At 34.4% G+C, this 17,535-nt stretch overlaps 1 protein-coding gene across 3 annotated transcripts in view; it reads left to right on the forward strand.

The window, feature by feature from the left end:
• Positions 1–17,535, forward strand: part of LOC145293959 (cytosolic 10-formyltetrahydrofolate dehydrogenase-like) — a 143,151-nt gene that overhangs the window by 109,473 nt on the left and 16,143 nt on the right. For all 3 annotated transcript variants that reach the window (XM_080140852.1, XM_080140843.1, XM_080140834.1), the window contains exons 15-19: positions 2,331–2,401; positions 3,492–3,597; positions 4,906–4,993; positions 10,703–10,796; positions 11,398–11,497. In XM_080140852.1, the coding sequence (XP_079996978.1) occupies positions 2,331–2,401; positions 3,492–3,597; positions 4,906–4,993; positions 10,703–10,796; positions 11,398–11,497 (459 nt within the window). The remainder of the gene's footprint in view (positions 1–2,330; positions 2,402–3,491; positions 3,598–4,905; positions 4,994–10,702; positions 10,797–11,397; positions 11,498–17,535) is intronic.

Consider the following 17,535-nt stretch of genomic DNA (forward strand, 5'->3'; position numbering starts at 1 on the left):
AAATTCAATTCATTTCTTCAAGTCGTTTAATATTAAAGCTTTCTTACCTAACTTTCGATAACTAGATTAGTAGGAGATGCAGCTGGAGAGCTAAATATTTTGGTTTAAATTCTAGCTGATGGTACCAAGTCATTTCTTTTTAAAACTTTTGAAATCACTACTATATATTAGGTACAATAAAATATTCAGTAGAGAATTCACTCCATAATAAATACGAAGTCTACATGAATTAAAATATATATTTTACTAACCGGCAAGGCCAGGAACCACCCGTCAGAAATATCTGAAACTTAAAAAAAGGGTATATTAATACTAATATTTATAAGAAAATCCTAACTAGATGAAAATGCTCAATATTTGAGATAGAACATCGGTATAAAAAGAAAGTTAAAATTTTGCAAATTAGAATTTATGTTTATTATTTGAAACAAGGGATACAGATGAAAAGACTTTCCTTGTTCCATGACGTTTCACAGAATGGCTCTTATACTCAGAGGAAAATAACAAAATGCCATGTATATAGACTAGCTATAATTTTGCTGGTTAGCACACAGTTTGAAAACTTTAGAGTACAAAAAATATAATGTTATCTAATTTATAAAACTCACTGTATCTGTCTCAATATTTTCAAACTCTATCACTTCTGAAACTAAAAGTCGCAAAGCGGTACTAGGGGCCTCAAATGATCAGATTTTTTATGGACCATTCTTTTATGTGTCTTTCGCTGGTCAAAATGTTTTAAAGTGGTCAAAAAAGGGTCAAAATTGAAACAATCGTTATACATTTTGTACATTCATCTTAGTTTATTTTTAATCAGTTCATATGTGTGTCACGTTGGTACAGTGGTAACGTCACCAGCTTTGAATGCTACAGGTTTGCTTTCGGTTTTGATTCTAGCTGATGGCACCCAAATAATTTGTTTTTACTTTTGAAATCACGACTTTATAATAATATATATAAAATCTGAACAAATTAAAATATCATATTTAAGCATATTTTACGACCGCGCAAAGCCAGGCCCCCCCCTCGCTAATATATATATATATATATATATAGAGAGAGAGAGAGAGATAGATATTAAAATAATTATTAATATTAGTAATTAAAAATATATGCACAGTCATATTTTATTTGTATACAATATGCAGTCTAAAAAAAACAAAATGCAATAATGTTGACAGGATTTCAACTTTGCCACAAAGAAATCCAAAATAATTGAACACATTCCATTTGTTTCTTTCTTTTGTTGTTTTCTAATTTTATTTATGGATAAAAGTAGGTATGATATTATGATGTTACAGAAAAAGGAGGAAAAACCTGTACGACTTTTAGGAAATTTTCAGCATTTCGTCCCCATTTTGGGGTGACTTCTTTAGGAAATGATAAAGATGATTGAGGAAATAAAATATACCCTGACGAGCAGGAAGACCTTTGAAGACGTCATGGCATATTTTATTTGTATACAATCATCTCTATCATTTCCTGAAGAAGTCGCCCAAAAAAGGGGGGTTGAAACATTGAAAATTTACTAAAAGTACTACAGGTTTTTCTTCCAACTTTATTTATACTGTTCGAACATACTTTCCCACACATATACACACCCACACGTACGCACGCACACACACACGCACGCATATACACATCCTCATACACACACTCACATTCATGCGCATACACACACACGCTAACGTGCACACACACACACACACACACCCGAGCTGTGACGTCACTTCCTTTTAAAGTGAAAACCAGATATGCGCACCCAGAACACTAACTCCAGTATAAAAGTCAACAAAACCTGTCAACTTCCTTTTTTTTTTTGTCTGGACCAGCGTTTGAGCTGCTTAGTCGACGAACCAACCGCGTGCTCTAACGTCACTCTATCTCCCCTTCGCCTTTGGTCCATCAAAACAGACATGTGCATGACACTCTACTGAGCTTAACCCTCTCTTTCTACAGGTCGACTTGCCACTTCGCATTTCTCTATTGCATTCCCTCTTTCCTTCCACGCGCGTAGTCGTCAACGGCTGAATGAACACATGTACACCGAAGACTTTTTTTTTCTCAACATAAAATAAACGACATGTTTATTTTATTCCAGCATTTGAGTTCTTTGTTTCCTTCATTCAATTCGTTTCATTATTTTTTCTTGTAGCAAGTTAGGGTATTTTATATCCTGGTCCGCAACAATATATATAATTTTTTTATTTTTATATATAATTTTTTTATTTATATATATAATTTTTTTCTCTTTTATATATGATTCTTTTTTATTTTTAAATATAATTCTTTTTATATACATTATTATATATATATATTTTTTCTTTTAGGGTAAAACTATTCCAATCAATAACGCAAGGCCAAATAAAAATCTCACTTTTACCAAACGGGAACCAATCGGGTGAGTAATTTTCATGCAATTTGCATTTTATTATCTTGCATTCTGAAATTAGAAAAAAAAAACAATGCAACGTTTTCTTAGGTTTAATGTATTTGCAGCATATTGCATTTAAGATTTCATTTTCTAGAATTTTTCTCTTCAAAATCATGCTTTATCATTCACCTAAAAAGCAAGTTACATTATTTCACAATATTTCTCCCATTTCCTATTTAAACTCTTAAATACATTCAAACAACTGTACAATGCTGCTAAATTAGATTTTTATCACCTCATCACAAAAGCACCAAATCTAATCTTTTTTATAAATCTCACCTGTCTGTTTAAATGTATGTATATATGTATGTTTGTATGTGTGCCTAAACCTTTTGACAGAGGCAGTGGATTTTCACGAGATCGGTATCATTTTGAAGCTTGACCCTTCGGACGACAAATATCAAAAAATGGCTCAGCAAATACTTGGCAGATGGCGGCGATCAAGCTAGCTTTGGTTTTGTGGGAGGTCATGTTGGTGATGTTCTCGACATATGACCAAACGAAGTAGTCCAGCAAGTTCAGGTTAGAAGGAGGAGGCCAGGGAGAAAAGGGTATAAAGTCATAGCACTCTTTCTGAAGCCAAGCCTGGGTCTCTTTGGACTTGTGGGCTAGTGCCTAGTCCTGCTGCCACACCCAGGGTCTGCCAACGGCCACCTGATTGCACTAGAGGATCATGATTGTCTTCAGCACATCCAGGTACACTTTGGTGTTGACTTTCAAACCAACTTCGAAGATGTGAGGCAGCATGATGTGACCCTCACTTGAAACCACACCAAAGACCATAACCGTGGCCAGAATCTCTGTTTTCATCACCGTGGGTACATCCCTGTTATTTGAGGCTAAACAAACTTTCTTTAAAAATGGTTATCGTTGTAATTTCTTTCAGTTTTTTACGTAAAACTCAAACTCTGCAACCATTTTCTTTCTAGGCCACGATGTCTACACATTTCCAACATTTTTTATCGTTCTTTTCAAAAGATTCTTAAAAATGTCTTCTCATTCTCCTATCAACTGGTATACGTCTTTTATAGATATTTTTTTTTCTTTTTCTTTTTAGTGTTTGTGGTATTGTTGTTCCATGGAATTATCCGTTGATGATGCTTTCTTGGAAAATGGCAGCTTGTTTGGCAGCAGGCAACACTGTGATTCTTAAACCAGCCCAGGTAAATCGGAAACCATTGACATAAATTGACATCATGAAGAACTGAACTATTTTGTAGTCTGCACAAGAATATATAAATAAATCCTTTATATGTGGGTGTACTAACATGGCACGTGGATGCGTACGATGATGTAGAAAAGGAAATTTCCACTCAAGGTTAACATGTTCAGAGGCAGTGATGTTATGTCCAGGATGGTTCTTGATAAGGTTCAAAAATGGAGTTGTGATTTGATTGGGACCCCACCCTTTCTTCTCTACGCCCTTTCTCTCACAAACGTGATATTGCTAGTCTAATTCTTTTCTATAAATACTGTTATGGCATGTATTCTTCAAAACTGTCAGAATAATTATCTGCTTCCTTTGTTTCAGCTCGTTCGACTTGTTGATCTAGTGTACACTGTTTCAATACCTCACTGTAATCCAGCTTCCTATTGCAGTAGCTTCTTTCCAAGAATTGCAAGCATGTGGAACTCTCTTCCTGCTGATTGTTTTCCTCCTACCTACAGCCTTGACTATTTCAAAATAAGTCCAACAGACATTTGCTGTCTTTGTGGCAATCATCTTTTGTTCTTGTACGCTCATTTCATCAAGCGGCTTCATGTCTTGCCTGGAGTGATTTTTTATTAAAAAAAAAGAAAAATTAACAAAGAATGTCTTGCGTGAAATATGGCAAATAAGAGGAAGGGCATTTTTAAAGAAAGTGATTAGTGCGATCATCATCATTATTTTCAGTTTGATATCTGTTTTACGTGCTGGCATACATTGAATGGATTTTAGAAATTGATTTCCAAACCAGCCTATCTCTGCCCAGGTCATTATTTATTCCTCTTTCTCTTAAGTCCATCCTTATCACTTTCATGTTTTTCTTAACCTTCCTATGTTACTGAACCTGCCACCTCAACTGTTCTACATCTACTAACCCAAAAACGTTCATTACTATCTAGATCTAATCTTCTTCTGAGGCATCATATCATTCTCATAGCATTTCTCTCCATGCAACACATGTCCTCAACACTCACTGGCCAGGTTTCACTTCCATGCATCATCACATTTAAAGCACGTGCCCGATAGACTCTTCCCTTGAGACATTGAGCAAAAAAGCTCATCTCTCTTGACTTGATCATCTGAAAGACAAGCGGACATATTTTCAGACGCCTCACACCCCCACCCCTCCACATTTTATTAATAATGTATAATTCTCTGCAGATTTAATGAAACGGTTATTTCTTGTAATAAATGTGGACTGGGTAAATCTGTTTGTTATGCTCTAAAAATATTTACATAAATCTTTTATTTACTTATATGCCAGGTAACTCCTTTGACTGCCATGAAGTTTGCTGAGCTTTCTGTCAAGGCTGGATTTCCACCAGGTGTTATAAACATACTTCCCGGATCAGGTGAGTAAATCAGCCATCTATACCAATCTGTAATATGAAAAGGAATATTGGAAGTTAATATGATCAATCTTTCTCTAACATTCCTGTTTGATTTAGCCAGATTTGATGTTGGTGTATAAAAATAATATGAAAAATGGTGTATAAAAATAATATGAAAAATGGAATTTTTTACATAAGGGCAGAGGTGAAGAGAAATCGGAAAATTCCACTAGTAGTTAAAAGAATAGAATTAATACAGAAACATCGCTCACAAAGACCACATTACATACGAGGAAGTTGATGTCTCTAAATATACCAGAAACTCTTCTACTCTTTGAATTGCTAGACTTTGTGTCATCCCCAATATACAATCCCCACTACACAACACTATGATGAAATGGAAAGTGAAGTGATACGACTATATTACATGATCATCAAATCTCGCAAAGACAATCCTATAAGGAACCGTAGGGGAAGGAAAGAGGAACAAATGAAGAATGAGGTGAAAAGACAATATCCAAGAATGGACAGGTCTGTAACATATTGAGAGGGTTGGAGAAAAATGGTTGTCAGATCATTTTTGGTAACCCGACAGCCATCCTGACCATGGGATAGATGAAAGCTGAGTACAGAGAGTTGCATCATGGGAGGAAGTACATGGCAGTGAAGCGAGATCAATTCTCTCTCTTTGATGTTTTATGTTAAAGTGAACAGACGTCTACTTCAGGGCTCCTCCTCCTCCTCCTCCTCCTCCTCCTCCTCCTCCTCCTCCTCCTCCTCCTATAGGAATGACAATTATCTAGATGAACTTGTTTAAATGTTTTGGAATTTCTGAGATGATGATAGATTATTTGGACTACTGTTTGCATCTTGAGTGTTATTTTTACCGTGTTTCAGTTGCGATAACCTCTGACCTTCTTCAGATGTATCCTGTCGAACTCGTTGTGAAAATAGCATTCAAGATAAGAACAGATGTCCAAAGAATGCGAATTGCTGAAATAAATCAAGAAAATGACATGTTGCCCACAACAAACAGTTATTTTTTTCTTACTTCCATTTTTATAGTTACAAGGAAAAGAGTTGGCAACAGCTGTTAATAACAAAGGAAGAGAAAAATCGAGGCTTCTGCTGCTGCATACGAATAACCTTACGACTCGATATGACCACCGATTGACCATCCAATTACTTATGACATGTAAACAAGACTGTTTTCATATTATTTGGATTAGAATGTTCTCATCTTGATTGTTATTTTTCATAATGTTTCGGTCAATGAAACCTCTGACCTTCTTCAGGTGTATTTTCTCAAATTCGGGTATCTTTCTGTTGAACTCAGGAATCTGCACGAATTTCGAAAAGAACTCTTGATTCAATCCAGTCAGAAGTCCTAGTAATTTGCAATTGTATTTGGAGTGTCGCCCGCACTGAGAATTGAACCTTCAATCTTCAGAGGTCCTGGATATGACCTTAAACTATATCCGATAGTGAGACCCTAGCTTGCAGGCTTCGAGGAGTGTAGAACCACCCTTTAATTGCCATTGCTCCCAGGTCCACTCTGACCCAGAGTGGTAGTACCTGTTAAGGTCCCAACTATCGGTTAAATAGAAACCGACTTGAAAAAAAAATATATCCTATTAAATTTTTCTTCAAAATCAATGGATTCGGCATTAAATAACCTGAAAAGGGTTGATATGCTGTAAAACAACCAACCAATCAATCTCCAGAAGATTGCAACTTACAGCTGAATAACTTATAAGTAATTTATTCACTAGGCCACGAGTCTTTATGAATTTACCAGAAAGATTCAATGATACACCTGAAGAAGCTGGTGCTACCAGATCAGGCTGTCTATTGGCTTCCTGAGACGAAATGCACCTACATTAAATTTCTGTTTTTGTTTTCTATTCTCCTTTGTAAAACTTAATTATGTTCTGCAAAAATAAAAACAAAAACAACAGCCCCCCATCCCTCCCCCCTTCCACTCTCCTTTCTTCTTCTATCCCTACTACCCAACCCCATCGGTGGGGCATAAGAATACACCAACTTTTTTTTTTAGTAAAAATGGGCGAACTACAGGTGCTTAGGTCCACCAACGAGACGAGTATACCTCCCGTATATCCTTGTTGCTGTTGGGGCAAATGGGTCCCCCCCCCAACACCTCCCATATAGGGCTCCAAGGTGGGTGGGGAGCACGAGAGAAGAAAAATCACGAACTACAAAAATGACCCACTATAAGCCTCAAAAAAGAAGTCATTCAGAAGTTTCTGATCTGACTAGCTCAGAAACTGAAATAAACAAACAAACCTTCCCAAGATTTTTTGTAATAAAAACAATTGAAGGAGAACAAATAACAAAAATGTCTCCTTTCAAAATAGAAAGAATACTATCAAAAGGAATCAAACCAAAAACTGTAAAAAAAACAAAAAAATGGCACACTGTTAATCGAAATAACAAACCAACATAACAGAATGGGCCACAGAAAATGGTTTTAAATTCTCAAAAGAAAAAACAAAATGTGTCCATTTCTGTAAACTCCAAAGAACTCACGATGATCCCATCCTAAAACTGGATAACAATATCATCCCTATCGTTGAACAATACAAGTACCTGGACTTAATATACGACAGGAAACTGACCTTCATACCTCACATAAAAAATATAAAAACAAAATGTCACAAGGCCATTAAACTGATCAAAGTTCTAGCCCACACTGACTGGGGCGCTGACAAAGCCACACTACTTGAACTATACCGTTCCTTGATAAGATCCAAGCTGGATTATGGATGCTTCATATATGAGGCAATCAGAGAATCATATATAAAAGAACTAAACACAATACACCACCACGACTTAAGACTGGCTTTCGGAGCCTTCACCAGTGGAAAGCCTATACACTGAGTTTAACGAACCTCCACTGACACTTAGACGGAAAAAACTAGCCTTCAATACTGCTTAAAACTCTCATCATGCCCATCAAACCCTGCAAATAATTGTGTTTTCCACCCACAACACACAAATTTCTTCAATGGGAGAGAAAATATTATTAAACCATACAGCCTACATATAAAAGACCTTCTTACAGAAGCCCAAATAGATACCACAGAAATCCAGGTTTCCCTCAAACCAAAATCTCCACCTCAGCTAATTAAACAGCCATCGGTAAATTTAAACCTCAAGAATGTAACAAAATCTTCTAAATCCAACACGCATCCCCTAACTTATACAAATAACTTCAATAATATATTAGAACAATATCAAAACTGGACACACATCTACACAGATGGCTCCAAAGAACTAAACAAAGCTGGAAGTGCAGCCATATCTAACAACATTATACTACAAAAACGTCTTCCAGACAACTGCTCAATTTTCAGTGCTGAATCAACAGCCATAGACCTAGCTTTAGACATCATCCAAAAAACCAAGTCACTTACAAATACTTAATATTATCTGATTCACTTTCAGTCTTAACGTCATTATATAACAAAAACTTGAACAACCCCTTAATCATAAACCTCCTGGAAAGAATCACCTCTCTTTCCAAAAACACTTACATCGTATTCTGCTGGATTCCCAGCCACATAGGACTCAAAGGCAACGAAAAAGCTGATACAGCAGCAAAAAAATCTTTAAAAATGAATATCCGCAATGCAAAAGTACCTCACACTGATTACAAACCCCTAATCAACAAATACATCACTTCCAAGTGGCAGGAGTCATGGAATGCCTGCAAGAATAACAAGCTCCAGCAGGTGAAGCCCAACCTCGGGAAAAGAATGGAGGGCGGGACCTCTAGCTGGGAGAAGACAAGAAGAGAAGAAACAGTAATGACAAGACTTCAAATAGGACACACCAGGATCACTCACTCGTACCTGTTAAAAGGCGAAGAGGCCCCATTCTGTGTGTCATGTCATGAGCTTTTCACAGTGAAACATATCCTGATAGACTGCGTGGATCTCCAGCAGATATGAATGAGGTACTACCGTGAAGGTAGTCTGAAAGATCTTTTTCACAGAGTGGATCCTGGCAATATCCTGAAATTCCTAAGAGAAACAAGATTATATAACAAAATCTGAAACCCTAATAAACAACAAACAAACATAACCAAATAACCACTTTAGAAAAACCTAAAACCCAAATAACAAACAAAATACAACCAAACAACCTTTCCAGCAAAATCAAATTACCTAATAAACAACAAACAAACATAACAAAATAACCTCCTCAGCATTAAATGACCCACAAAGGTTGATATGCTGGTTAAATAACCCATCCATCCATCCATTCACACCTGAAGAAGGTCTGAGGTTACATTGACCGAAACCTTGTGAAAATAACACTTGAGATGAGAACAGCATGCCAAAGAATCCAAATAATATGAATAATCAATCCTAATCTCCGGAATTTAGAAAAGAAAGACTTTTGTTTTCACATTTTTAAACAATTCTTGTTATATTCTTAAGTTTAAAATGAGTTATCACCTTTCCTGATTTTTATTTTTAGGTGATTATTTAAAACTGTTTTATATTAACAATAAATAATTTTTTTAATAAATTGTATATAAATATGCAATTATATTGCCAATAATAACAAATGAAAATTGGCTAATATATATATATATATATATATATATATACTAGCAAAAGTACCCGTCGTTGACTGGGTTCAAAAACAGCCTACAGAAAATGGACTCTGATTTATGAAAGTATGATAGGTTATGAAAAGGAAGGGTTGTAAAGAGATAGCTTCGAATTTGGGGGTATCAAAACCAAAGCAAAATATGATGAAAGTAAAAATAAAATAGATAAACCCCATAATTTATTATACCATACCTGTTCACACTGAAACACTTATCACAATATTCTGTGGATCTATATTAAAAAACCTTGTTAAACTTTGTGACATATTTCCATTCTATGGAGATCAGGCGTGAATGCAGACCCCACAATTTTATTATACCATTCCTATTTAAGTTAAAACATACTTATCAAAGTATTCTTATGTACATCTATGTCAAAAACACTTGTAAACATTTTTTTTTTTTAATTTTTAAATTTCTTATTTCCATACTTTGTGGACCAGGCGCGAACGCAGACCCCACAATTTTAATGAACCACTGTTCTACCAGATCAAACATACCCATTCCTGTGTCTCGATACATCTTCTATGATTATATGTAATCAGTTTTTTAAAATAGTCAACCATATAGGAGCCTATTCGTGACCAGACACACACACACACATTCAGCTTTATATTATATATATATATATATATATATATATATATATATATGATCATCATCATATTCAGTTTGACACTCATTTTATATGCTGGCATATATTAGATGGTTTTAATAAATTGAGTTCCAAAGTAGCCTATCTCTGGCCAAATCTTTATTTCTCTCAAGACCATTTTATCTCAACCTCCCATGTTTTCCTTGGTCTTTCCTGTAAACTGGGCCTGCTACCTTAACTCTTCTTCATCTACTGACTCAAGAATTCTAATCCATTCTTTCAAAATGGCCATACCATCAAAGTATCCTGTTCTGCACACATCTAATCATCTTCTGAGGTCATCAAAATTAAGCCTGTTTTTTTAAACTAACATTACACATCTATTATGTCATTCTTATATCATTTTGTTCCATGCAACACGTCTTCAACCCTCACTGGCCAGCTTTCACTTTCATACATCGTCATCATACATGTGTTTTCATATTTTGTTTTATAGGTTCTGTTGTGGGACAAGCCTTATCTGACCATAAAGATGTCCGCAAACTTGGTTTTACTGGATCCACACCAATTGGCAAAACTATAATGGAAAGGTAAATCAAATTTTGCCCATATTTTAAAATTTTATTTGTTTTAAACTATCAGAATACCCGTCTCAAGATGGGGATTCTGATGGTTAATAATAAAATTTATTTGCTGCATTTCCCTCCTTTGTATGACATTTACCACAAGTACTCGTTTTCCTACCACAACTGTAAATAACTTTCTTTTCTTCTTCTGTGTGACTAATATCAGATGGAATTTCAGTGAACAGTTTCTTACCAAGAACTTCTAATCTGTGTAACACATTACCATGACTGCTTCTCTGAGGGCTATAACATAGTCGTTTTCAAATCTGATATCAACTTGTCATAAACCGGCCTCTTCAGTAATCAAATTTTATTTATTCCATTCATCACTATCAATCCTCTTTTAATATTCTTCATCATTCAACTGACAATCTGTCCGTCTCCTTAATCTTATCCTCAATTCGTTTTTTGGCCTTGATAAACGGTGACTCATTAGTAAAAAAAAAAAAAAAAAAAAAAAAAAGTATTTTATAAATATTGAAAGAGACAAACCAAACCAAATGAAGAATTTTTGTTCAAAACAATAAAATGAAACCATGTTTTCCTTGTTTATTTCTTCCCACAGTTGTGGCAGAAGTAATGTCAAGAAGGTTTCCCTGGAGCTGGGCGGGAAATCTCCACTTATTATTTTTGCTGACTGTGATCTGGATAAGGCTGTGAGATTGGTAAGTTACCAAATGAATCATATTAGTGAGACCGTCGCTTTAATATATATATATATATATATATATATATATATATATATTTTAGATGAAGTGTTGTACAGTTAGATTGTGAAGGTGTTGTCCTCATCGAGTTTTTGATAAGAAAAGTATGTTAATATATTGTGTATGGTCACAAGAGAGTGCATTGAACATTGCTGTTGTGCTTTAAAGAATAACAATAAACACTTATGTATAAAAATAGAGCAAGCAACACAAAATCTGCAGCAAACAATGTCAGAAAATTTTTTTTTTTTTTCTAAAAACATATAAAGAAACCGATAAATATTTCATAAAGTAATATGGTTTTTATAATACTGAAAACAAATGTAAAACAATGAAACAATAACATTTTATTATTTTATGCAAAAAATAATAAAGTATGATTCAAATTTTTTTTAATCTGATGCTGTTTGCTGCCAACTTTGTGTCGCATATTATTCTTTATTTTTTATTGTTTGGTTTTGCTAAACTAGCTAGTAGTCAATGAAAGGGAACATGGATGGAATGATGGGATTTGATTGCTCAAATTTCTTATTTTAATCTGCTCTTTTAGTGAATTTTGGAATATATTTTCGAGACAACATGTAATATGGGTAGATGTTATATTTTTTTGGTAAATTTTAACATTCAGAGAGTGTATATGTACGTATATACATATATGATTATAAATAATTATTTTTAATACCTACAGACACTAGAGTTTCATCCTTCCAGAATCATCAGTGCAAGGAAGTTATGATTGTCATGGGACTCGAACCCAGCAATGAAGCCATCTGTCTCCATTAGTAAGGAACAACTACAATGATATTCAAGTGAAATTAAACACTTATAAAGGCATAAACATTATACAAAAACGGCTTACAGTGATCAAGCGATTAAATTGTCACAATCTCACACACAGGCCAAATGATTGACTTATTCATTTCAACAGACAGTGCTCTACTGTTAAGAAACATCTTTTTACTCTGAAATATATTTCTTAAAAAATAAACACTCGTTTATTTTATAAAAAAATTTCGTGTTGCAGTTTTGGCTTCAAACATATTCAATACATATTTTTATTTTATTCTTCATATATATATATATATATTAATTTCATTGTATAGGATAAGCTCCTAAACTAATGAACTGATTATTGTAAATTTTGGAACACGTCTTCTTGGCATAACGGTGAGTAATATGGGCTATATTTAATTTAATTTACTTTTATTCAAATGGAGCAAAAAGGAGGTGGAAGCCCTTTGTAAAAATTTTGATAACTTTAATTTGTGTGAAATTTTAACAATAGGCATTAGACGTAAATTAATATTCCTCAAATTTCAGTTTCTTTGGAGTATTTTAAAGGGCCATAACATGTGCACAACCTCTCATTTAGAAATTAAAATATTTCAGATTCGCATTAAATTCGATCTATATAAATAAGAGTACATTTATGTATGTGTGTCCGTCTATCGATGTGAAAATATTTAACCAATAAACTCTTAAACTGCCAGTCACTAAAATAACATTTTAGTGACATAACACTAAAATTAACAGGAAACAATAATCGTACACCAAGGATTGTTTATAACAAGTAAAATCTTTGTTTGGATGGATGAATAATGCATACAGAAATGTCTGAGTTGAAATACAAAATATTCATTTCAAATTGCTGACATATGTCTATTACTTTTGCACATGTGCAAATTCATTCACAGCTTGAAGAGGTTTAATTTTAAATCTTTCTTATCTATCTGTTGATAGCTCAAACTGTAGGGGCCCTGTCGGTGGGGCATTAGAATATGCCGACTGCCCCCCTGGGTAAAAGTCCCTCAATGGGGCTACTTGTTGACTGTGGGTGGCAACCCGTGATGCCTAGGAAAAGGATCCTAGTGGCTGAGCAACTGATGCCTAGGGAAAATAAAGGTATCAGTTGCAACACTCCACTTTGGCCTTGTACTAAGCTAGAGGGGCGGTCGGAGAGACCCGATCCGATCAATCGGCTAGTCATGTCAAGCCTTACACTGAAAATGTCAATTATAACATTTGAAAAATAAATAAACAAATTTAATCTAAAGATAATACATTTCATTACTACAAACATAGACAAACCAGGTAAGTGTTAGAAGGCGATGGCAAGGGTCAATCAATTAATGAGACAAAAACCACACAACTGCTCCCTAACCAATGTTTCTATCAAACTGGGAAAGAAGAAACTAAAGGAGGAAACAGGAAATGATGGAACAAACTCAATCAATTGAGTATATCTTTTTTGTATCCCTGGGATGAAAGGGCGAATGGGTTTCCCCCCCTAACATCTCCCAATTTCGGGCTCCGAGGAAGGTGGGGAGCAAAAGAGATGAAAATCTAAACAAACTTCTATGGATATAATAAACCCAAACAAAAAACTCAGAAACCAAAAAAATAAAACAAAATCGAAAAGAACCCACTCTGACGTAACCAGCTCAGACAGTGAGCAAGAATATAACTATGAAATAATTGATAAAGAAAAATATCCAAGATTCATAGTAATCGAAACCTTAGAAGGAAAAAAGATCAGCGATCTGTCTCCATTCTTAATTGAAAAAATACTGTCTCAAAACAGCAACCTAAAAACAGCAAAAAAAATGAAAAATGGCAATCTACTTGTCACAGTAGACAACTATAAAGACGCAAAAAACATCTTGGAGATGGAAAAATTCCATATCTTTAAATGCAAAAGTTTTGCCCATGAAAGACTAAACACATCAAAAGGTGTTAGAAAAAGCCATGAATTAACCTTGGCTACAGCAGAAGAAATAGAAAATGCCCTAAGAAAACAGGGAGTAATCAATCATGTTCGAATAAACATAAAAAGGAATGGTCAAACCATACCTACAAAAACCTATGTACTAACATTCAATACACCAAAAATTCCTAAAGAAATAAAAATCGGATATACAATGGAAAAAGTAGAACAATATATACCAACCCCTCTGAGATGTTTCAAGTGTCATAAATATGGACATAACAGAGAAACATGTAAAGGACAGAAAATGTATGGAAAATGTGGCTTAAAAGAACCTAACCATACTGAAAGTGAATGCCCAAACGAAACAAAATGCCTCAAATTGCCAAGAAAAACACCCAGCATATTCTAAAATATGCAAAATCTTTAAAAAAAAAAAAAAGAAAAAGAAATAGCTGAAATAAAATACAAACAAAATGTATCCTTTCCTGAAGCAAGGAAAATAGCAAGCTCTCGAGAAAAAATAAACACTTACGCAGACATCACAAAAATTTCAAACCAAACAAACCAAACCCACTACCAAGATCTACTTAAGCTAATCTCCGACCTCCAAAATCTAATTGAAACTTTAAAAACTAACCAAAACGAAAACAAGAAACAAATATCAGTATCTTCTAAAACTCAGTCAAATGATCTAAAACAAGTCCCAAAGAACAAAAAAGAACTCGAACAACAAAAACCATAAATAAACCGTGAAAGATCCAAATCACAATCAAGGACAAAAGTAGAAGATAAACACTCAATATCTGGAAAGATGGAAACAGAACAGGAAAACACAGATCCTCTTTCCAAAAACCAAAACAAACAAAAAACAGAAATAATATTAATCGAAAACGAAAATAAATTTGAATTGATTGAAATCGAGAGTCACAGAAATAAATCTAGCTCCAAAAACAGAACTGACCCGGAGGAGAAAATGGAGACTGAGGAACCAAGCAGTTCAAGTAAACACAAAACAAAAACCACTCAAAACACAACAAATCCATAGAATACTAGATATAAAAATCTAAACAAAAACCAAACATAAAAAAAAAGAACTTATTTATGCAAATGAATAAAAACATCATACAGTGGAATTGCAGAGGCATAAAACCAAACTACAAAGAAATCAGACATATAATAGCACAATATGACCCAAGCATAATTGGCCTACAGGAAACTCTCCTAAAAGAAACGGACACCATCAACTTCAAAGGATACCACATTTACAACTAAACAAATAGATTACAAACAGATAACCGACCAATAGGTGGCACTTCAATTATAATAAAAAAACAGATGCCACATATAAAATTACAACTCCAAACAAACCTTCAAACAATAGCAATTAAAGCTACACTCCACCGACCAACAACTATTTGTTCAATCTACATTCCACCTAAACATAAACTAAATAAAATGGAAATTGAAGATCTGATAACACAATTCCCCACACCTTTTATATTAATGGGGGACTTCAACGCCCATGACAAAATGTGAGGATGTGAGAATATTAACCAAAATGGGAAAATCATTGAATCATTACTGGAATCACCCGAAATAGCTATATTTAATGACAAAACACACACATACCTTCACCCAGGCACAGGAATGACATCGGCTATTGACCTAACACTATGCTCCCCCACAATATTTATGGACTTCCAATGGAAGGTACATAACGACCAGTGTGGCAGCGATCAATTCCCAATTTTTCTCAAAACCCAAGAACCTGCAACAGAAGAAACAAAACCAAAATGGCAAATCTATAAAGCTAACTGGACTGAATTTAACAAATTTTGTACAAACTTAATTTTCCAAGAAACAGTTAACAGACCACATCATATGTTAGCTTTCATCAATATGCTAAACGAAATAGCAATCAAGACAATCCCAAATTTTCCACTAAACCACACCCAAAATCAACGCCATGGTTCACAACAGAATGTAAAGAAGCAATAACCAACAGGAAAAAAAATGCTAAAACACTTCAAAAAACATCCTACAAAACCCAACCTCCAAAAATACCTACAAGCACGAGCAAAAGCGCGCTATATTATAAAAAAACCAGAAAAGAAACCTGGCAAAACTATATTTCCAAATTGAACAACACGCCATCAAAAAAAACATGGGAAATAATAAGAAAAATAACTGGAAAAAACTTGGAATGCCAATAAATAATATAAGTACACAAAATTGTAGACAAACTATAGACAAAAAAGAAATAGCAAACATAATCGCAAATGAATTCAGTCAAAACTCATCATCCAACCACTACTCTCCCAAATTCCAAAAATATAAAAACAACACAGAAAAAGAAAAACTCAACTTCACATACAATAACAAAGAATACTATAACATCTCTTTCACTATAACAGAACTAAAAAATGCAATCCATAAAAGTAAAGGTACAGCTACCAGTCCAGATAACATCCACTATCAATTTCTAAAATACATGCCAACATTCTCTTACAGATAATTAACAACATATGGTGGACTAACAATTTCCCAAAACACTGGCTCGATTCCAATATCATCCCAATTCTTAAAATAGGAAAAGATCACTCCAACCCTACCAATTATCGTCCCATCACCCTAACAAGCTGTATATGCAAAACAACAGAAAGGATGGTCAATACAAGACTAATGTGGCATTTAGAAAAATATTACCTCATCTCTACACACCAAAGCGGATTTAGACAAAATCAAGGTACTAACGACCAACTTATTCGACTAGAAACATATATTTGTAACGGTCTATTAAGAAACCATCACATGGTCTCAATCTTTTTTGATATCGAAAAAGCATATGACACCACGTGGAAAGATATTCATAATATGGGAATCAGAGGAAACCTAGCAAAATTTATCCAAGAATTCCTATCCCATAGAACATTTAAAGTATGCTTAGGAAATACAACATCAGATCAATACACACAAAAAACAGGGGTACCACAGAGTAGTGTACTATCTGCCACCCTCTTTCTAATTAAAATCAACGGTATAATCGAAAATGTTAACATGGGATTCGAAAAAACATTTGTTGATGACTTTTCAATAACTTGCTGATCACCAAATATGCCAACTATCGAAAGACAAATGCAACATTGCCTTAACAAAATAGATCTTTGGGTTAACCAAAATGGATTCAAAATGTCCAAAAGCAAAACCACATGTATCCACTTTTGTAAGAAATGAAAATACCACCTTGACCCACAGCTCAAACTAGATAGGAAACTAATACCAGTAGTAC

This window comes from Euprymna scolopes, chromosome 2 (assembly GCF_053919585.1).
Source record: "Euprymna scolopes isolate OS-2025 chromosome 2, ASM5391958v1, whole genome shotgun sequence".
In the NCBI taxonomy this organism is placed as follows: domain Eukaryota; kingdom Metazoa; phylum Mollusca; class Cephalopoda; order Sepiida; family Sepiolidae; genus Euprymna; species Euprymna scolopes.